This window comes from Haliaeetus albicilla, chromosome Z (genome assembly GCF_947461875.1).
Source record: "Haliaeetus albicilla chromosome Z, bHalAlb1.1, whole genome shotgun sequence".
In the NCBI taxonomy this organism is placed as follows: domain Eukaryota; kingdom Metazoa; phylum Chordata; class Aves; order Accipitriformes; family Accipitridae; genus Haliaeetus; species Haliaeetus albicilla.
In genome coordinates, this window is record NC_091516.1 from 8,236,937 (window position 1) to 8,260,326 (window position 23,390).

The following is a 23,390-nucleotide window of genomic DNA, read 5'->3' on the forward strand; positions in this document are numbered from 1 at the left end:
CTGATTTGCCCCCACTTTATTTTGTGTTATCTATGCAAAACAGTATGACGACAAAAACACAGTAATCAAATTATTCTGGAAATATGCTTTCTCTTAAGATGTCACAACTATGGGATGTATGTAAAAAAATTTAACTTGCAAAAGAAAATCAAATACAGTAACTAGGCAGAATCAACCCATGCTTTTATTTCCATTGCATATAAAATTTCATATGAAGGTATTGATGTACAGTACTATCCCATAGGCTGTAAGAGAGGCTAAGAAACCAGTGAAAGAATAGTCATGTGCAATGTTCACACAAGTTGCCACTCTGAAGACATCCCCAAAGGAAAAATCAAACTAAAACAATAACAAAAAATTGTTCAGGATTTCTGTTATAGTGTCCCTTTTATACCATTTAAAACAAAAGCAATCGATCTCCTTTGGGCCAGGGCTGCTAAAATCTACAGTTTGTGTCAAAAAGGAGGCTCTGTTTTTCCTCGAAAAAGAATCTCTCCTTTCACAAAGAAGTCACATGCTACAAGGGCTGGGCATCGCTGGAATGGAGGAGGTATTTACCCCACTCTGGCAAATTCATTGGTATCAGCTCTGAGTAGTCTGACAAGTGACAACATGCCAAGTCAAACAGCGAGAGATGCTCAGTCCAACCTGCAAACCTAATACTAGTGTTACTGATCTAAAGCTTTACCACTCTCCTGTAGATCTAGTGCATTATGCTATACACACCTGTACAAAGCCTTAGATACATCTATATAAAATAAAACTTTGGCTGCTTATAACACTAATATTGGTGTTGGAAAGCATTTCCAAGATTAAAGTTGTCTTCTGCCCTACTTTATGGATTCTGCTTATACAATGATAATTTGTGCTACTAAATAAAGAAGGGATATTACAGACAATTGTAAAAGTGTATGAGTTATAGCCTATTAGAGATGCTTTCCAAAGCTGTTTCAGTGCAATTCAGTACTGAAATACAGCATCAATTATTTTTTTTTTTTAGGAGCAAAAAATGGCTGCAACAATCCCTGATGATAGCCTGTAAAAAGACAATCAGACAGGCAATACAATTATATTGCCAGATGTCTGGAAAAGCTTGAACTTCCAGTAGGGTCATGAATGAAAGCTTCATTGTAGTATCATGCATATTAGCTTGTACAAGTAACCCCATCAGTTAGCAACTAAAAATATGGTAGAAATGCCCAGCCCTAGCCCCACAGCTACCTTACTTTTAAATGCAGCAAAACAGAAGAAAATATTGTTTAAAGTTAAGGCACAGCCCTGGGACCAAAGACCTGCAGCTTTTTTTATTGATATATCTTTATGTATTTTATACTTTTCTTGAATCTTCCATAAACAAGCTCTAAGGTGACACTGAATATATTACAGGAGAAAAAAATGTACAAGGAATATGTATACACAATAATCATTCTCTCACCAAGAGTTTCCAAAGATAGCAACACCACCCTGACAAGGATGATGTTATAGTAAGAACTGATAATTTACAATTAACATTACAGTATGTACATTACAATAAATACATGGTTGTAAACAGAGACAAACAAGACTGTATTACAGGTAAGGTCATTTGGTGAGAAAAATGCATGGCACAAATAAAATAAATAATACATTTGAAAAGAACTATCAAAGCCTTCTGTAAAATCCATTTCATTCAAGTTTTTTTAAACTTCTGAATGCTTTTTCTTCTATCTATATTCTTTCATTATTGTTTTTTAATGACACAAAACAATTTAATTCAAATACAGCATTATTGAGTACAGTAACTTGCAAGCTAAAGTGTACTGTTATAAGCAAGGTGAATTTTCTTTTTTCCCCCCACTCAATACCCACTCACTGCATTTACTTATGGCAAAAATATTCAGAACACATAAAGCCACTTGTAAATTGTATTGTTTTAAAGCAGTGTACAATGCTAAAACACACTTTGGCAAAAGAGGAAAAAAGATTGTACAGTGCATTATATCCCCAGTTCTAAGAAATGATAGAATTCTCAAATATTTGATTGTCCACATGTATGTATATGTATCTCCATATGGTTATTCTTCTCATTTACTTTCAATTAGTGCAGATACAAAACCTTTCCACATCCCTATTGGTTATTTTTGAATTTATATTGCTTTTCCATTATTAAGGTTCCAGGCACTCTTGGGGATTGAAAGGATTTTTAGATGGAGCAGGTTCAGGAAGAAATGATGAAGAACAAAAAAAACCCAGTCAAAACCTGAAAAAAAACCCGTAAGTTCTCTTCATTCTATTTCCTCCTTCAGCATCTTCTGTGCTAAGGCCCTGTGAGAGCTAAAGGTAGAGAAAACTATGACCTGGATATAGAAGAATGCAAAATGCATTTAAAAGCTGAATTATTAGCCAATTGTTTTTAAACAGGTTTTTATTGTAGATCTCAGACACTTAAAAAATCCCCTGTATTCATAGTTGCAAATTTACTACAAAATTAATCCAAAGGGGAAATAATGGGTGTTGCTATCTTTTGTAAAGAATCATTTTGATACTGTCATTTTACCAGAATTTTACAGAGTGGGAGTCTGCTAGCTTCCCTAGGCAACTATTTCCCATCTTCTATGCTCAAAACTATAATTTTAATAAAGAGTAAAGTGGAGGAAATAGATTTCTTTCTTCTTTCACGTGACCAAACAACAGGACTGGAAAATGACAAATATGAACTCCTACCTCCCCTTAACTTTCCAAGTTACAGAAGCTTTCAGTACCAATCAAACTGAAATGCAGGATTCCCTCAGCACAAGGTGGATAAGGGATGAAAAGATCTGAGATTGAAATAATGTGGAGTGAACTACAATTCCCATGATGCATTGCTTACTTACTTAAAAACATAGAAAGACAAGACCGACCTGGCTCTTCTTGCAACAAAGACACAAAAAAATAAAGCTAATCGTTATTTTTATGTTGTACACATCTCAGATTAGCAAATCGTTTAACCAGATAGCTGACATAGATAAAAAGTTATTAAGAGAGTCAAAATTGGAAATATTACATTAATGCTTTTTTCACCAGAACAAATATTCCTTACATTGTATTAGCCTGTTCTGACTTAGCAGTCTATAGGTCCCAGCCAAAAATTATCTGGAAACATGTTTCAGAGGGACAAATTTTACTAGTAGAGAAGAAGAGCTGCTTTCGTATTACGGTGACAATTCATTACCTTTCTTACGGGCTCTAGTCCTGCAAATCCACAGCTTACTGGTCCCAGTTGGTATCACTGGGACCACTTCTTGTAGTAAGACAGAATTCGCAGGATCAGTCCACTATGAGGGCAAAAGCACAAGTTAAGTTCCTCTAATACGTTTGGGAAAATTGTGATGAAACACAAACGAACAAAAAGCTATCATACTGAAAGAGTTTTACATAACATAAAGGATATTCATGGAACTCACTAATATATAAAATAATAGACTTACAGCTCAATATTACCATGAGATTATAAGGTGCCAAAAACAGAAGGAAAGGAAAAAAACCTAGAAGTATTATCCAGTGTAGCACAGATTTGTACTGAAAACTTGCAAGTTAGTCTTTGGAAAAAAAATAACTAGTGGCAGATGAAGTCTGAAAGTGTTTTTCTTTAAATAGAATACCTCAGTACATTTAATAATAGAAGTAAGCTCTACAAAAGATCTCTCTTTTGCATACTATACAAATTGCAGAGGTTAGTGCAACTCACTGGATCACACTTTTTTCAGTCACGTATTAGGAAGACTTTAGAAATTTATGCAATTTCCACAGCTCATCTTCCTATTGGTAACAGAATCATCTTGTGTCCCATCATTTATGTGCACTTTGTTTTCCAGAAGGAACCTCAGTTTATTTTGTTTCCTCTCATGATGAACATTATCCAATGCTTTGCTTTTGAAACACAATGAATTCAAAAACTGTCAAACCATACCGGCATTCAGTTGGCACGTGGTACTCCTCTGAAAACATTTGCTTTATTTAATCAAATCTGCCAAATGGAGAGCTTATTAAAATGTAGTTTATGGATGTTATCCCCCCTGCTTTCTGATGCCATGGAGGTGAAAATTCTGGTTACAATATTCCTGAGTGCCAAACTGAGTCATCAAGGTCAGTTTTGATCAACAAACATTCTGGCAAGATGACAGTGAGTTGTGACCATGGCTGTAGCATATGACATACACTTTGGAAACCATTACCTAATTAAATAGCAAACAACAACCAAAAAAAAAAAACCCCACAGAGAGAAAGAAGAAAAGAAAGGGAGAGGGCAACAGAGAAAGAGACTGAGTCTTCATTGTTACGTGTCAGGAGAATGGTCTTCTACCACACAAGGCTCTGTCTGGTTCTCCTCTTCTTCTACTTCTTCCCCTACTTGCTCATCAAGAGGAATTTCAGTGGATTCTGAATCCTGGGTGCAAAGAGTCTTGGAGTCACTGCAGCTGGTGTCTTCTTCTACTTGACTTCCACTGTCTTTTTCGGTGTCTGACTCACCATCTTCCTCCAGTGTTAGCTCAAACTGGAATTTTTCAGTTTGGCCCTGCCTACCCTCTTCCTGGTCATCAGGTGCAGGAGAGGGACTTTGAGGGATTGTGCTCTGGTACCATTCTCGATTGTCCTCCAGTGTATCTAAGATATCCTGGGCATCTGGGTGAACAAGATCTGCCCATGTCTCCCACAGAGGATGAACAATGTAGTCTATGAAACCCACCTATTTCAAATAATACAAAATTAGTATGACCTCTTATTCACAAAGAAATAAACAACTATGCCTGTAAGTCATGCAAAGTATGAGAAATATGCTACTAAGATACACTAGATGCACTACCCTTACTGGTGGCTGAAAGGAAACCATGCTGGTTTATATAGTAAATAGGGTCTTCTACATTTCAAAAGTCTGATTCAGGATATTGGATAAGGACTTGGAAAGGATTTGGTTTTCAAATGAACTGTTCATTCCAAACAACTCCACTGCATCCAGTGAGCCAAACAGCTGCCTTATATTTAATTCTGTTTTTGAAGGAAACCCTAATGAGCAGCTGTACAATACTCTCTTTTGATGTGCATGCTACATTGCAGGTCATGACAGTGATGGAATCCCTTCAGCAAACACACTGCCATGCACTGTGTTTTCACAGTAAAAATCTCAGCTCCCCTCACTTACTACTCACAAGCTGAATTAATTAACTAGAATGAAAAAAGGGAAATAGTGCATTCAGAAATTAATCGAAACATGGCTATGCACCCTCCTTTTCTGTTAAAATGTCACACTGTGTTATTTAACTGCCTACTCAAATCAATTACCTGTGATTTTTCTACAGATGCATTGTGCTTATCACACATGGGACTTATCTCCATTCCCCTCTCTCTTTCGCGATCTCCTTGACGGAAAAACTCCTCCATTATTCTGTCTGTCCATTGGCGGTAGAGATGGAGTGGCTTGGTTGGATTGCTTAGATCTGCACAGTGCACCATATTCTGAAGAACCTAAAATAGATTGAACACCTGTGGTGTTATTACTCTGGAGAAAAACAGCTCCTTTTCCATTTACACTTTCGGTGGCTGTGAAACAGAATCTTGAAAATACATGTAGTGCAAGATGTATTCTAAAAAGTAAAAACTTATCTGCTTGGGTGTTTTTCACACTTGAAGTAATAGCCATGAACTACCTTGCTTCTGCTGCTTCTGCCTGTATAAGGGACAGAAAATCTTTGAGGGAAAGACCAACCAGGTGCTGATAATTTGGAGGGAAGGCCAAAGCCTCATTTAGTCAAGATGTACTCTAGCACCTAGTTACTCTCTCAGAGAGGATACTCAGTACCTAAGTATTTCACAGGTAGGAAACATAAAAGGATGTAGAAGGAAGGTAGTGAGTCATGGTGTGAGAATGGACAGCTGATCTAACCCATGCTGGTGAATGGGCAGGCCAATGTTATTAAGGATGTAAGTTAATAAAAGTGACCATCTGCAGATGAATTTTCTTACCTGAATCCTGTCTGAATAGTTATCAAGAAGCAGGACACCAGAACTGGTCACTTTTTTGGTTTCAACCATAGTCTTCAAATCAGCCAATAGATTCATATGCTTAGACATGTCTGTTGCAAGTACCTTGAAAGAAACAAATAAATGAATATTACATTAATTGTTCTATTGATTTTTAAAAAAAACCTTGAACACATAAACAGTTCTGGGGGAACCCATAACTCTTGTGCCTAAATACACTATAAAAGTCTGAGTTCTGTATGTCATTAGTGTCCAAAATAGTTAAGTTTTCATTTTGGTTATTTTAAGAATATGATAAAATGATTGTTCAGGATTATCTGATTCTGAACAGATCAGCCTAAATTCATCATGAATTCAGTAGCAAATTTCTAACCGTGGTGGTGAAATGGCATACATGTCAGTACGAAAACAGCCTGAAGCAGGATTGTATACCTTCTAAAAAGGTACAGATATTTATTGAAACTGAAATGAACCCACTATTCACGTTTGGATAAGACAGAATAAAACTTCAAACTTTTACTTCATTGGTTATGGGTCTAATGACATGTAATTTATCATAAAAATGCTTCTGTGCTTCATTATTCAATTTGCTAGCACTATGGAAGAGAGACTCTCAAGCAGAACTCACAATGTCAATGACCATTTTCCTCAATGATTGCCTCTGTTTTTTGGTCAAATTCTGGAAAATGTCACAATTTTCTTCCTGCAGCAGCTTGAAGCCCACAGCTAAGTGATGATTCTCCAGTACTGATGAGTCATTGTACATCAAGGCGAGTTCAGAGTCTGCAATAACAATCGCACGGTAGTGTTACTAAAGCCTCTGCTTCTAGCAAATCCCTTAAAATTTTTCAAATTCATTACATTCGTAACAAGATTTACAGATGAACTTTTAGAAGCAGAGTTCCTGTAGTTCACACAGTGTCAAAAGTTACAGAATTAATGATTGAACATCTTAACAAATCAAGGCAAAGTATGTTGAGGAAAATAAAGAAAACATTTTGCAGTGAAGCATGTACGTGTGTCTGGAGTGGCAAGTGAGAAAAAATACAAGGAAGGTATTTTTCAGAATACCTGAATTTTCCTATCTGTGTGAGATCACATGGAAAATACTATATGCACAAAGACACCTAAACTAAAACACACTCTGATGTTTTCTCACGCCTCTCTCCATCACGACTATGAAAATTCCATTGTTTAAGTCAAGCTGCAGCCACCCAGCACTCAGACCTGGGAATACACAGCTGAGGCTTTGCTGCAGGTCATGCAGAGAGCACGCATCTTGGTTTTCAAACCATGTCCTTCTGCAGTTAGCTAAGGCTCTCAGACACCTACCCAATTAGGCCTATGGGTCATTAGTCCATGACAACTTGCAATTTTGAAAGAAGGCTGGTAGGATGGTAACAATTACGCTTCTGGTCTTTTTCTTGGAGGGTCACGTGGGTTGAAAATGCAAGTAGTGGCCTTGTCTACTGCCTCATACCTCAGCATGGTCAATGCCTGATGCTGTAATGCTGCTTTCTCCAACAGAAGTATTCTTGACTCTGTCACTCCCAAGAATAACATATAGCTTCCTAGCAATGCCTGGGCTAAGGCACACATGCAAGGTCTGCATCTGTCTGCTTAGACCTGCTGAACAGCCAGCTCTGACAAATAAAAGCAGTTACAACAATTTTCTGCACAGCTTTAGCTTCTACCTGGGGATAACACGCAGTCAGCTTGTGTATGTTTTAAGACACAGCTTACAAATGAATCTGTCATAAAAAACAAATAGTTTTTATGCAATCACACTTGTCATGTGTGATCTTAACTTCTATTTATTACAGCTGTTCTATCTTAAGTCTAACCATATGTCAGTCTATTCTACTCTGTGTCCACTTTTATCTTCTTTTACAGCAGCTCTGTTTTAAAATCCCTCTGGCTCAAAGGGGTGCCTATAAAAGCTCTGCTCCTCAGAATTCATTAGTCTCATTATCCATTCTCCTGCTATTTTCCTCTCCTGTCTTGAATACATTGACCCTTTGAATAAGGAAACACTTCCTCTACCTTTCCTTATCCTGACAGCAGCAAAACCAAACAGAAAAAGGAAAAAGAAAGTGAGTTTGTCAAATGATCTCTCTTTCATCTTTCACAGAACATTTACAAAGCTTGTCTGCTTGTTATTTTTCTTACAAAGAACACAGGCACTAGTTTATTTCCCTTTCAAACAGCCTTCTGATGAGCCCCAACTGCAAAACACTCAACATTGCCAGAATACTTTGGAAGGGCTGGAGCTACAGACAGAGCTAAAACATGCTCAATGTTGTAATGGAGGTGGAAATGGAAGTAAGTTCCCCCTTGGTAATGGTAATCCCTGTAACACATTATAAGCTTCAAAAGTATTTGTCTGGAAGGACAGAGTTACAGTGATCAAATAAGCATCTCCTCTGATGCTAATACAATCCATATTTGTTCATTCTTTAATAGCATTCAAGAGGGATCAGATTTTTAGACAACTGTGTAATAGCCTTTAAATCCTTAAATAGGGAAATAATATTCAGAAATATCACGTGTGAGTAATTATAAAGAATAAGCTGAAATATGGCAAATATATACATACTTTAAGTAACTTTAAGTCTATTATGCTTTTTTAAAATGTATTCTTATACTTCTTACTGAAATGTTAATACTTTGTATGGTTCACTGGAAAACAAACCTAGGTGGAAGCAAATGATCTTCTAAAAGTTAGGAAAATGTAGGACTTGAGACCTGAATTAGGTGGTCTTTATCTCTGTCTCTGTCCCTACAGTTTCTTCCTTGTACACAGAACAAATCAAAAGGGATAAAATCCCCTTTATCTCCTTCAGCTTGGCAACAGCAGTTCCAGTTAGTTACTTGATTGACCTGGCAGCCTCCTCTATCAAAAGCTGAACTGAGAAGAACAAGACATTTCTTCTGAGCCACTAAGTAAGCAGCATCAGAATCACTCCTAACTTAGCTAAATTTCAACTGTCTACCTATAAGTGAAAGCTTTATGTATTACTACTGGTGCCTTCAACTAGCCAGTCATCCTACTTAATCCTAAACAACTTGGTGGTTTCCCCACAGCACCTCAGAGCCATGAATGTATCCTGATACTCAATTTCTGATTAAACAAATAAAAACTTTACTTACATATGCCCACTCTTAAGAATTCAGGTATTACACGCTGTTTTGCGCACAAAGCTTGATTTGCTCCCTTCCTATACCATGCTGCTGAACTGTACTGGTTACCAATAAAGCAGCAGAAATCTAGAGTCAATCCCAATCCTCCTCTATGCAGATAAGTCATCAAATCAAATCAATGGCCCTCAGGCCATTAAGGCAAGTAAAATTAGATGCAGGCTAAACTGGAGTGGAGGTCTGATTTGAACATACAGCAGCAATTAGTCAGAAGAGGAGCTCCCTTTTTCAAACTGTACTGCTGATTTGGGGTCATGCTATTTTAGCACCAGTGCAATAGATTAACCCAAGTGCAGGAACGACAGTATCTATAAATGTGCAACCAGATGGGTCAAATACACAACCGTAGGTATGTTTCTGTTTCTGTAGCCTTTTCTTCTTATGTGCTTGGATTATTAGTACTATTTCAACTTTTGCATTTCTGGGTCAGTTATCATAAAAGGAGAAGTTGTCAGATGGCAAAAGAAGTAACATCGTATGACGGAACTTGCACTGACCCTACAATGTGCTACCCACTTATAATAGTAACATACGCCACTGAAATCAAAGCAGGTTACAATGGGGCAACAAGCCATTCAGTAAACGTGTCATGATCAGGTCCAACAAAGCTAAGATTGTTTTTCTTCTAGTAGAAGAATGAAGAGGGGGGGAGAGGTTCATGCAATGCTGCAGAGAACAGCCTTGAGGAATGCAGAACAAGTACACTAGGTTTCAAATTTGGAGATGACATTAGGGTCTCATTTCATTAGGGCTTTTTTCCTCCACACATGGAGTGCCAGCAAGAGACTCACCAAAAAACACCCCCACCAAAACCCAAAAAACCCAAAAATGTCCCCTGCAGGGACAGGCTAAGAAAATTCAGTCCACAAGGCGTGAGTGTGCAGAGATCGGAAACCAAGTACAGCAGCCAGGGAGAGACAAACATGGGCCTGCCAGTCTTCTTGCTAAAAATAAACTTGCTTTCTGAATTTCTTAAAAATGTATGGCTATCCTTGGTCACATCATACGTTTCCAATACAAACACATAAATCGCTGTCTTCCTTTTTTTTTATTTAATCATCTTTTTCTCCTACATCTTTATTTATTTAATGTAAACCAACTGACTTCCAGAAGGGGCCACATCCAATACAGTGAAACAGTGCCAGGTTTATAGTTCATGTCTTAGTAATTCTTGCTAGGGCGTACTATGTAAATTATTTCTAAAGTTACAAGAAATGCAAAATAATAACCAGGTTAAAATACAAACACGTATCTATTTACTGAGAAAAGTTACAGACAGAAGCAAACAAGGAATGAACTGTGTATTTTTCAGGTGCTATGTGCAGATCTTGCAGCAAATTTTTGAGAAAATCACTGAACATCAAACTTACTTGTGTTGATAAGAAACTGGTTTGAAACCCCAGGATGATCTACATCATGTATTGCACTGGCAAAAATTGCAGCAAGAATCTCCAAATCAGTGAAAACTGCCTACAAAATCACGAAACAGAAATGACAATCACTAAACAATGAAAAAGTATTTTCAATAAAAAGGACTCTACTTTGAATCTAGATCTGAACCAGCAAAATGTATCTGAAATATATCACGGATCTCAACAGATTTTACATGCGGACTATCACAACCTTTTGTATAATTGTCCATTATGTAGAATTTCATAAATATTTCAAGTTTTGCCAACGTAAAATGATCCTTACTTCACACTGACAGCTTCACTACTTTCCGTAACTGAAGCTTTTTCAGCTTCAGTCTGTAAATAAATCCACTTTTATTAGATCATTACATACGGATCCGATCATTAAGTACAGTTTTCTAACTTATAGCACAAATTGAAGTTAAAAATTTCAGCCTGATTCCTATGTATTGTCCTATACTTGAAAGACGCACATCTCCCAAATGATGCTAAAGAAAATGGTGACAGACTACAAGGCATCTTACTTAACATTTACTGACTTTTCTTCTGTATGAGATTATTAGGATGATAGGAAGAGAGGACTGCAATGGACCTGGCATGTCACTGAGCCCAGTCCCCTGTTGTCACAAGCACCCACATTATATAATTGCTTTCATAATTGATCAAGAATAGCTCAGAAGCGTGTAGGTCAGCAGTGGCACTGGGCAGACATTGCTATTTTACTGGCTAAAGCTCTGCTAAGAACACGGCCATGAAAAACAGTTCATCTGGGAAAAAAACAGAAAATGCTAGTGATGACCACTTCAGCTGTTTGGTAAAGCCAGTGGTGATTTAAGAACATAATCTGATTTTTCTTCTTGAGATAAAATCTTTCCCAAGAGAATTCCCGAGTCTTGGAGGATCGAGACCTGCTAACAGTCTTAAGGTCCACTTATAATGTTCAAGAAGAAAGTAAAGCAGAAGCATTCAGTAACGTGAAAGATTGGTCATTATGAAAAAGAGTCAAAATGCAGTCCTCCTTGAAAATGAGGGCAAATCCTTCTGAACTACTAAAATTTCAAGTGCTTGCTTTATCTGCCTATTTCCAACAATTTACTGGGATGTATCAATTTTTGCTATACTAAGACCCAAATTGTGCTTAATAAAGGGAAAGTAATCTCCATCTTTCCTCCACTTCCTTCTATTTCAAAGATTGACTCACTTTCCAACAGAACAATTCCTCAGAAAAGAACATATGAAATGTTATCCTTTTCCAAACAATTTTGAAATATTTATGAAAAAAAAAGAAAAAAGATAGTACAAAAAAAATTTAGTACATATTCCACTCTGCCTGAGAAACTGTCGTGGTTTAACCGAAACAAACACAAAAATAGCCTTTCAGGACCAGAATGAATATGGACAAGATAAAAAAAATAAAAACCAAAAGGCTCTACTGAGGGAATCCCTTTTTATCACTATCTTTCCTAAGCTATTCCACTAATAGTGGTCAGTGAGAAACCCACATGGGAAATAATGACAGAACAGAATGTAGTATTAATAATGAGATGGTGGAAACAAGTTATGCATTGTGTTACGATGAAAAAGGTTATGACAGGACAAATCTGCATGATTTAAAAGAACATGTGACAATTTCTGCACAATATTTACATGTAAATAAGGCTTTGATCTTCACAAAATATCTTTAAAAGAGCAGAATTCATGAAATGAATGAAATGTTAAGATTTGTTTTAAAAATATTGCAGAAACTAAAGTATTTAGTATTTAATTTAGAAGAGTCTTAGTATGTCCCTTTCTCTCATGCCTGCCGCTTTCCCACCTCAGCATAGTTTACCTCTAATGCTGGGGTTGATAGCAGGACATGGGTTGACTGAACAACATCTGCAGCATGTATGTTATTGTGATATGCCACATCTGCATGGTAATGGTCTTCTAGGGTCATCAAGTAAGTTATTAAAGTATCAACTGGAATCTTAAATGTTTTTAACAAGTCCCGTTCCTAGAAAAGGAAAAGAGAAACAATTAAGATTACAAAGCACAGAAGAATCACTAAAATAAGCAAAAAGCAGCACGGCTGCTGCTACTTGCCTGAAAAATGGTGTGCATGATGACTGTCAGAGGTCTGTTTCCAGATAACTCTGCTACTCTGAAAACCTGAAGGCCCCATTTGTTCACATCTTCTAGTTCCTAGAGCAGAACCAAGAAACAAACATATTGAAACCTAACACACAAATTCCAGTGATTTCTGACTGAAACAGCTACACACAGCAGACCTGTGAAGATTCAAACCTTACCGCTATGAAAGTTATATGCTAAACTCTGGAACGGGGTAAGCTGCTGCTACTAATCTCGCAATATTTGAATTCTCAGCTACCAACTTTTCAGATTTTAATTCACTAAGCCAGAAAGAGTGCCTCGTAAATGGATTGCTCCAGAGGGAAAAACGCTACAGTATCTTGAATGAGCTGAACTGACACACTTTGCTATCTCACTGCCCAGTGACAGCAGAGCTTGGCAAGGAGGAAACCTCCAGAGATGCTGCAGTGTCTCCCTGGTTCTCAGAAACACTTTTCAAATAATGGGGGCGATTCCTGAAAACATAAGGATAGGCATATTTCAAAATGCAAAACTCTAAAATTAAATGAATAATCACTTTACACCAGTTTGACATTATTGCCAACTAGTTAGCTGCTGGTGCAAAAATCATAGGAAATGACACTAAAAACAGAAACACAAATTACATACATAAAGTGATAAAGCTAAAGACAGGACCTGCAAGGATACTCTAATGCTATATACCAGTTGTACCTTTTAAAAAAACATAGGGCTGCTATGTATTTTCATTCCTGTGACAGTATATGGTATGTTTACTCTTCATTCTTCAGGTATTTTTTATGAATAAGCAGCTTTATTAATGCATACACAAATGGTAATTTACATTCCATCTCCAGATGAAATCCTGTTCACACAGAAGTTAACCCTTATGGCCCGATTCTGATTTTACTTGTTATTATTCCACTTCACCAAATTTATATTATTTTAAGTGAGACCAGCCTTTAGTGCTACAGCTTGAAATCAGTGGTTATAAGCAGATGATAGAATAATACTGACAAGTCCTCTATTTTAATTCAGTGGTTTAAATTCAAGGATTTATATATTCTCTACCTTGGCAAGAACATCTTCTTGGTCTGTTTTAACTCCAAATCTGGGAATACTGGAATTAGTTAGGCTGGAGCTGTGCATCAGTTTTTTGACTCCACTGATCTGGGACATTGGCCTCTTCTTTTTCTCTTTCTCTTTCTGTGTTGGAGAAGGGATTTCAACTTCATGCTGTTTGTCTTCAAAAGAATGAAGAAACAGAGAATAATTTTTAAAGGTATTACAAATATTACAAAATTCACTGTTGAGTTTCGTCTTATGGATATTGTAATTCTTAACAAAACTTTTTTTTATTTTTATGTTTGGAGACTTTGCAACAGATACTTCTTATCAAGAGCAATAAAAACAGAAAAGATAAACATAGACCTGTAACTCAGTATAAGGAGATCTCTATTTTACAAATTGCCTCATTATTTCTGAACTGGCTTTATAAGTGACTTGTGACTGTCTATTTTCCACTTCTCCTGCAGCCCCAGTGCTGTAGAAAGGGGCAATCCTTTCATTATAAAAGTGCTGTTACAACTGAACAGAGTTCTAAACTTGCATTTTGCAAGAAAATTTAAAATTTCTTCTTTTCCAGGAAGAACACTCTCTGAAATGGCATTTCAAAAACAATCAAAACAGTATCTCATGTAAACCTTTACAAAACATTTTCAGGACTTGAAGGATCTAATACTTGGGGACTGCTCCTGTTTGTGTTAAGACACTGTACAACTCAGAAAGCCTTTTGCCACCTACATCTGCAAGCGCTTTGGATGTAGAGGCAGTTCACGCCAGCAATGCAGTGCATTTCTGCACCTCCCAGCCAGAATAAGTAATAATGACAAAAGGGCTGTTTTGCTAAAACCCAATATTTTGCTATGGGCTTTTGCCTCCATAGCAGTATCATCGGCATCACTTCATATACCTCATCAACGTATGTGCCAGCAAAACTTTAGACAAGGATTAAACTTGAAAGTAAAGTATATTTAGGGAATTGCCAGCTGACTGCTGCAGAAATAGTATGGGGGTGTGGGGTATTGCTGACATCTGTGGTCCCCAAAGAAACCCAAGTTAGTGCAACAAAGGACTCTCCTGCCAAAACTGCTAAGAATTTGCATTAATTTTTTTTTTCTTTTTATTCATACTATATTTCAACATAGAGTTTTAATGACTCCCTCTAAATTACCTCTTCTTTGCCAAAAAGTACCTGCACCTTTTCTAGTCCTCAAGAAATATTCCAGCAAAACCAGGAAAATCCAGAACACATGTTTCTAACATAGGAGCCTAGCAAAAACTATGATTTAAAAAACGCCTTAGAACAAAAGAAACTTAAACAAGAAAAGAAAGAAAGAAAGAAAATTTGAGCTCTTTAAAACATGTCTATTTTTTCCTTCCTGCAATAGTCAGTTTCAATAAAGACACTGAAACCAGACAAGGATAGCAAGTCCACAATTACCAGATTGTTATTGTGTTTGCTTCTTCACTGCCCTTCTTCTTCCCATTTTTTTAATTACCCTTTAGCTGCCACATTTACTGGACGCCTCAAATTCCAAACAAATCACAGCGAAGAAGAGAGTGTGGAAGTGTCATCAAGCTTCAGCCTGCAGCACCGAGTTCCCCAATTACCCCCACCATACTTCACCACTCTCCTCACAGGGACAATCAAGAAAAGGGGGAGGCAAAGCACTGCAGTTCTTGACTGGTGCAAACCGACAACAGATGAGGAGCAGTGACTTGTGTTCCTGCTTTGATATTTATGGTTTCAGTCATATGCACAAAGTTTAGACCCATCAAAGGGAGGTTCGTGAGCCAAGCTGTCAGATTAACTCAAGTGAAAGGAAATGTCTGTCTGAACGACTTTAGATCTCCAGAGGAATTCCATGGGACTGCCTCTGCTTTTGTAACTATGAGCACACAGGGCAAAGGATCCTGTGCCCATCTGAACATCCAGAAAAGACAGCTTGCCATTTTGATCCTGGTTATGCTATGCTCATTGGCAGGTTCTCTCAGATTTTCCGTTCATAGGAAAACAGGTTAATGACACTGAAAAACAAAAACCTTGCATATTATTATACTCAATGTAGGAGCCTTATTCTTACACAAGGAATATATTTGTTATCATTATGGATAACTTCATACATGTCATACAGCCCTACTTGGGAAAACAATTTTTTTTTTTTTTTTTTTTTTAAGAATAAGAACAGAAAAACTTGTTTTCTCATGACATGTTCCTAACATTGAAATGTGAGAAAGTCTCTAGATGTTCAGGAGATACATTATGTATTAAAAAAATTAACTAACTAGACTCATTGACATTTTCTATGGAGAGAACGTTTTCCCTCTTTACATTGTTGCTCAGAACCTACATACTTAGACTGCGTATTTTGAAAATACTCTATTTAAGCAATAATTCTGTAGATGAGGTGTTGTATTCCTCTTGCACCTACAATTTTAAGTATCCTAGTTTTTCATGCAGCCACAAAACAGTACCCATGGCTCAGTAACTAAGCGATTGCCTTTCCAGCCCTCTTTCTGCTCAAGACTGACGTCTCATGTGAAAGGCTGACAGATCCATTTCCTTACCCTGTCAAAATGAGCCTTAAGTTTTCAAGTAAATGCAAGCAGAAACTGGTATCTCAGACTTTTCAGCCTAAGTGGGTCATCTTCTCAGGCAACTGTACTCTGTGACTTTCAGGGCTCCTGAAGCTGTGCAATATTGCTTCTCCATGACAGAAGCTCATCCCTTTCTTCTTATTGTCTGAAACCCTGCTGTGCCGCAGTGCTCAGGCATACTACTGCAATCATGGGTAAACTAAACAGACATATTAATCGATCCATTTAGGATATGGTGACAGGCAGGATAAAATGTACTTTAAGAACCCCGCTTCTTCCAAAAAACACAAAGAGCACCAGCTATAGTATCTCACACAAATAAAACAAGATGTATCTTAACATGTACGACTGGTGCTTTTTAAAGTACTTGTTATCCTAATTTAGATGTACTCAGCTGTGCCTCCCCTTAAAAGCACAGTCTTGAGGAATCAATGGTGTTTTGCTCAAAATATGTTTTGACATTGGTATATTGTCTTTATCTTCAAGTTTTATTCATTTTCACCAGTTTTAGGAAAAAAAATATATACTTCCTTCTGCAAAGCCACAGAGGAGGAACCAGACTCTTTGTAATATTATGTTGAGCTTTTTTTAATGCTCACATCCCACCATGCCAAGCTGTTGAGGCGGCTCTTCCAAATTCTCCTGGCAGCAGTCTGTTCAGATGTTGACTTAGTCATATCCATCCACCCACTCATGTGCAGGCAGGGAATACCAAACCATCAGAACTGTGTGCTACAAGAGTTTAGGAAGTTACGTGTGCTTCCAGCACACTGAAAACTCTTTGTGGTAACTTTCAGAAGGGAAACAGAGTGGAAGAATTCTTTTTAACATATAAATAATTGATTATGTATTAATTTCTTAATAATGTAGCAATATAGTAGTGGTAATGTTACGTGAAAATATGTATATGAACAGTTATCTCTAATTACATACACAGGGAAACCACATATACAAACAAACTGAGCTGTGAGAAAATGGATCTAACATGATCTCTCTGTTCAAACACTGAACCATGAGATACTAAATGTAGTTTCTGAAAACAGAAATTAATATGGAAAGCTGCTTGCTTTTAAGCTCTATCACAGACCAGAGAGACATAAAAAAACCAAAAGGCAGAAAGGTTAACTCCCATCATAAGTCTTACCTAAGAACGTGTTTGATATATATTCTGAGACCTGATTGCCTGACCTGCTCATTTCAGATAGGTGGGTTAGCTCACGGTTGAGCATTCTTTTAAACTGGAAAACAAAACAAACAAAGAAACGTAAAGTTAGCAATCAAGATGTATTTTAGTTAGGATGAGAAAATGCAATCACTTTAGAATTGGGAAAGGACATGACATTAAGAACATATACTAAACTAAGGTAACTAAGAAAGCAAAAATCACATGTAACATCAACCTGCCCTACTAACATATTCATAGGTTGGACAACACAATTCTTAACCTCCTAAAATACACTCCACAGTGAGTCAATCACTAAGGCACAGGGTCCTACTAGTAACTGAAATCTATAAAACAAATGTATACACACAAATAGTTAGTATTACTCTTTTCAATTTTTCGATTTTATTTTGGAGAGAAAGTACAAATGTATTTACATGGGACCCCTTCTCTACTAGAGTTTTCTTATCATATTTCTGAATTAATCTACTTATGCATTTTTTTCAATTCATTTTGTAATATTGCAAGTTTACCTTACCTCTCATCATTAATCTACTAAAATATATTTGACAGCACTGCTTAAAACAATCAAAGTATCTTATTGATTTCCTACAAAGCAATATGAAAAAAGCTAGGTGTTTTTTTCTCTGACTTAAAATTGTTATACTGGTTCAGCCCAATGACTTGGCCATTCCACAACCTCAGAAAATTGTCAGTATCTGTATGAAACATCAGAACAGAAAATACCCATCTGTGGAAACACCTTCCTTTTCCCTCTAAGTTAGCAATTCACTCTAGGCACTCTGTAGGATATAAGTGGATGTTAACATTCCACAAAATGTGTAATTGATTAGATACTCATCATTGAGCCTTTCTTGAATCCTTCTAGACTTGAGGGTTAAATGGTAACTTGTGGCATTATGTTTGACAGGTTTATTGCATAATACAGCTCTAGCTATCTTACATGCATTTTCATTGACTATAGCTCTGCCTTGATGTTCTCAACAAAGAGAACTCAGCAATATTTATGAGCAATTCAAACAACTCTTGCCAATGTAAATTAGCATCCATCACTACTGAATTTTACCTCCCATTGTGCCATCCTTTAATTTTGTCGTTAGATTTCTCAGTTCATCTTTTCTCTTAACAAAGCAAAATGATTTGTGCCATTTTCAGAATCATCTTTCACCTCGTAATAGTCACAACTGGGTGAACATCAAGCAATAGCTATCCTTAGTATATATCCCTGTAAACATTCCTCTATGTTGAAAACTAGTAATTTATTATTCTATATGAGATAAAGCACTAGACTAAACATTAATCACCTCCTTTCCATCCCACTGGAATCATCAAAGCCCTTTCTTCAAAGAGGCCCTGCATAGCGAAAAGTGCTATCTTCTTCACACTGTCTTTGTAAGTCACCAATTACCGTACTGCTCACAGGGTGCCAAATAAAAATTACCTTTAATATAACACTCTAACCATTAGCCACTGCATTTTCCTGCCATCTTGACATGCCATCAGCTCAGAAAGTTCCTGAGCTACAAAGACTGAATCCTACTTTAGTCACAAGCCAAAGGCTCAGCTTTGATTTCAGATAGAGCCACGTCCTAGCAAGTGCTCAACACATTTCTGAAAATTAGAACCATACTGCAAATACAGCTACACATACTATGAACTACAGGGCTATACATTCTGTATGAAACCAGTATCAATCTCTATAGTGAGGTCTGAAGTTTGTTGCCAATGTCAAATGTTAATAAAACAAGTCAAGCTAGCCAAGCAGTAAAGTGACTGGTCCCAAAATCCTAAAGAGTATTTTTAAAAGCCTGTCTTTATTTTAACACACACTTAAGTCACACTTGCTCACACTTGCATGCTTTTTATTCTGTACCCACAAAGGTGAGAAAGTGAATTACTTAAGGCAAAACCTGAAGACCTCATGGAATGGCTTGTCTCCAGCTGGTATCCAGAAACTGCAGGTTTAAATTAAATATTGCGTCTAGGAATCTTAATAAAGTGACAGAAGTTGACAAAATTGCATTAACTTCTAGGCATGTCATCAGTATACCCAATATTCTCTCTTCCTTAATTTAATCCAGCTAGCTCACTGGATCCCAACTAAATAGGTCCTTGTCTGTCTGGTTGTTTCCTAGTAAACCGATTCAGATGATGCCCAACTTTGCGATGCCATTTTTGCTGCAGAGCAACGTTACTGGGTCACATTCCACATTTTAGATAAAGACCATCTAGTCACCACTGGTATGTACTCTTCAGGAACTCTCCTTGAAAGTTTCCCAGCTTTGAAAGGAGAACGAATTAGCGTTTGTTTGCACTATGCTTTTTCTGCAGCTACCTGACACAACAAATAGGAAGGACTTTTTTTTTTTTTTTTTTTCTCCCCCAAATCCTAAATTTAATTGTAGGGAGTAAGCAGGGAGAACGTTTGTTATTGCATATTGGGAATCATCTTGTGGAACTTAGGAAGCATATATTCTTTAAGAATTTCCAACTAAATATTTATTGTATGGATGTCCACAACAAACGGAAGGTGCATGGCAGTCTTTTCTAATGCTATATTCCCCACTAGTCTGATGTAAAGCCTTGTCTTCCCACCTCCCATCAGCCCATAATTCACCACAACATAAAAGCTCAACCATCGGCATGAAACATGCAGAACAGTTTCTGTTGCTGCTAAACATGGGTGTATAGTAAAACAAGTCCCCCAGCTTCTGCAATGCCCTCCTGCTGACAGCAAATTCAATGAGGAGCCTTTGTCTTTGAAGAACTGTAGCAGTGTGATTTCCTCATGCTCTTTCACATGTTGCTGATGCCACAGCAACAAGACTTTAATTGACATTTATTTTGAAAACATCTGGATTAAGCAGGAGTTTAGAGAACTGTTTTGATTTTCTAATTATACGACAAAGCTTTACAACCATCATCCACGTGGAAACAGATGAAGTTGAAGACCATATGCAGACAGCAGTTTCTGATGCAGAACAATAACACTCTTTGAGAACACCCCCCTCCCCCAAGAGAGATGAACAGTGATCAAGATGTTCAGACATTTTTGTTGATTACACCCTGTTTCAGTGTATCTGTATGTTACTTAATCCTGTGATGTTTAAAAACTTGTCCTTTGGGGGAAAAAAACCAACCCCTTTTTTCTAAGAAGCCCCCCCAAACCAAACCCAAAGCCCCTACTTTCTCCTGATTTCACCTATTTCTCAAAGATTTCATTTCAGCCCAAGTGCACCCATATGTAGTCGCTGCTTCAAAGGGCATTAACTTTCCACATATACATCCCTGCACAATTACTCTATAATCAAACTCTGCCTAACTCTCATATGGCTCCCACAAGATCTTTCTGCAGATCAGAAGTTTCTGTTACATCTGTTGAGTCAACACAGTTTCAGTCATCCAGCAGATGCCTCTGAAGTGCTTGAAACTTGGCTAGACTGTCCATACTCCCATCATTTGTCCTCTCAGAAATAACATTTACCACTTTATTCAAAACAAGCCAAACAAGACATGAAACCACTTTGTTGCCAATAGTAAATGTTAAAGATAATATTTTAAATACGAATTTTAAAAATCCGAATGCCATATACTTTCCCAGTTGAAAATCAATCATAAAGCATCAAAACTCTTGTTACTAATAAACACTTACACTATAGACTTTTATTATGATATTGTCAGCTCAGCATGGGGAGGAAGCAGACTTTTTTGGCTGATCTACGCATATATTGTATTATTCCTCAGAAAGAAAGATTTTCCCACGTTAAGATTAGACACTGTTATACTGGAAAAATGACATATATATATTCCTTTGGAATATAACAGCCCTTGACTATAGTCTAGGAAATTCCCCCTGGAAACAGGCTATAAAACGTCCATTAAGCCAATTACACAGTTCTTCACTGCTGAATACTGATGTCAGAGCAGCAGAGCAGTAAAGTATTGTCTGAAGAAAATTCCTAAAAATATTTCCTTAAGCAGAATTTTTAAATTTCATTTGTTTCTATTGATTTTAATGATTTTACTCTCAGCATGGGGGGGGGGAGCCCACAACACAAACACAGGCACAATGTTCAAGTAACATTAAAAATCTCCCAGTGACAAAAGTACAGGTGTACTTTTACCTCCCTTTAAAAACCTAGGAAGTCTGATAGGGAACTGTAATACATGAGAATAGAAGTGCATACATCAATGAGACAAGAACAGTTTCCTAAATAGTGGTCATGTCCAAAGAACAGGTTACAAATGAGGGATTGAGGTTGGTAGTTTAGGTCCTTCTGGGCTGAAGCCCAATGTGTGCATATCTCTGCATATATATTACTGCTGTCAACCTAGGATAAATACACACAGAATTCTGGGGGAAAAACTAGGATACTTTTCTGATGTCAGCGAAGGTACATAGAAAAATTTAAGACAAACTTTTGCACTAACCATGTTCTCAGATGGGAACCAGAGCCCTAATACAATTTTGGGAAGAGTTTGCATCTCTGCTAGGAAGAAACTTCAATTTCAACTCCAAAGACATAGTGAAGATCCAAGTAGAGTCAGTTCATGGCCATGAAAAAGTTTGGGCTGTGTGCTTAATATATATGGGGTTTACTGATTGCACTTTAGAACATTTAACATTTTTTGCATAAAATTCTTGACTCAGTAACAGAAAGCTTAACATGCAGCCTGTGGTTAGTTGTGATGGGAGGGGAAGCATGCAGAACCACCCTTGATGTAGATGCCCTGTCCTGGTCGGGCCTTTTCCACCCAGGGTATCTGTTCCTGAACAGGTGATGTGCTGCATCCCAAGGACTGTAAAGAGGCTGCCTCCACTGCAACCTCTGGCACCAGCACAGAAGGTGAAGCTGAGGCTAACGGTAGGAATGGACCAAATGGTCCCATCCTGCCTGTCCTTCAGTTTGAATGTTAATCAAGCTTCAGGCCCAGTGGAGGCTGGAACCAAAATTCTCAAGAGCACCTGGAGCCTTTCATTGCATTGGCTCCCAAACCCACGTGGCAACGGATCCCAGTTTCAATCATTCTGGCTTCCTCTTTTCTAGGTAAGATTTCTAAAAGCTTACATGAGTAGAATAACACCCATGGAACATTCACTCAATACTTGGAACATTAAACTTAGATGACTATATTGGGTTTCTGAAATATTGATGCTATTTTAAAAAAGACATCTGTAACTCAGAAGAATAAACTACATTATTTTACTGGATTTGAAGTCTTGTATTCTACAAAAACAAAGAGAAGGAACTTAAAATACGCCAGCCTTATGATTTAATGTAAGGCTTCTGTTTATATTGCTTATCAATGCAAGACTATCCGGCATTCTTAACACATAAACAGCATTCTTAATAACTACAGGTTTGGGTTGGAAGCCCATGTGTTTAATTAGTATTAAGATCACGCACTGGTTTTCATACATAAGCTATAGCGAGGTACATATCTTTAAGCCTGGCATTGTCATAGTGGTGCTCATTGTTTCACGGAATGATACTCAATGAAAGCCAGGGGTAAATACTCCACATGACAACCATTCTCTGAAATATCATTAACAGAAGATAATAAAGTACAGCCTGAAGCACACAGAAATTACAGAAATATATGTCTAGTAAGGGAGAGAAACATACCTAATGATCTCTTGAGACTAAGATGTTTCATTCTTACTTAGAATTTCATAAACACTTTAAATCATTGTTTTGAATGCCATAAAAAGCAGATCATTGCCTCTTCACATTTTTCCTATAATGTGTACACTGTGAACTCAGAAAGCACTGTACTGAAATTGTGTTAAAGTACTATTTAGCTTCTTAACTAAAATCATTGTCTACAGACAGTATAGGACACTG

The 23,390-nt window shown here is 37.2% G+C and overlaps 1 protein-coding gene across 5 annotated transcripts in view; it reads right to left on the reverse strand.

Annotated features, from left to right (window-relative positions):
- Positions 1-1,282: 1,282 nt before the first annotated feature.
- The window catches only part of PDE4D (phosphodiesterase 4D), a 648,147-nt gene continuing 626,039 nt past the window's right edge, over positions 1,283-23,390 (reverse strand). For all 5 annotated transcript variants that reach the window (XM_069776687.1, XM_069776690.1, XM_069776688.1 and 2 more), the window contains 9 exons: positions 17,506-17,599; positions 13,773-13,945; positions 12,696-12,794; positions 12,442-12,606; positions 10,569-10,668; positions 6,629-6,783; positions 5,983-6,105; positions 5,302-5,484; positions 1,283-4,708 (listed from right to left, as the gene is read on the reverse strand). In XM_069776687.1, the coding sequence (XP_069632788.1) occupies positions 4,298-4,708; positions 5,302-5,484; positions 5,983-6,105; positions 6,629-6,783; positions 10,569-10,668; positions 12,442-12,606; positions 12,696-12,794; positions 13,773-13,945; positions 17,506-17,599 (1,503 nt within the window). In that variant the 3' untranslated portion in view covers positions 1,283-4,297. The remainder of the gene's footprint in view (positions 4,709-5,301; positions 5,485-5,982; positions 6,106-6,628; positions 6,784-10,568; positions 10,669-12,441; positions 12,607-12,695; positions 12,795-13,772; positions 13,946-17,505; positions 17,600-23,390) is intronic.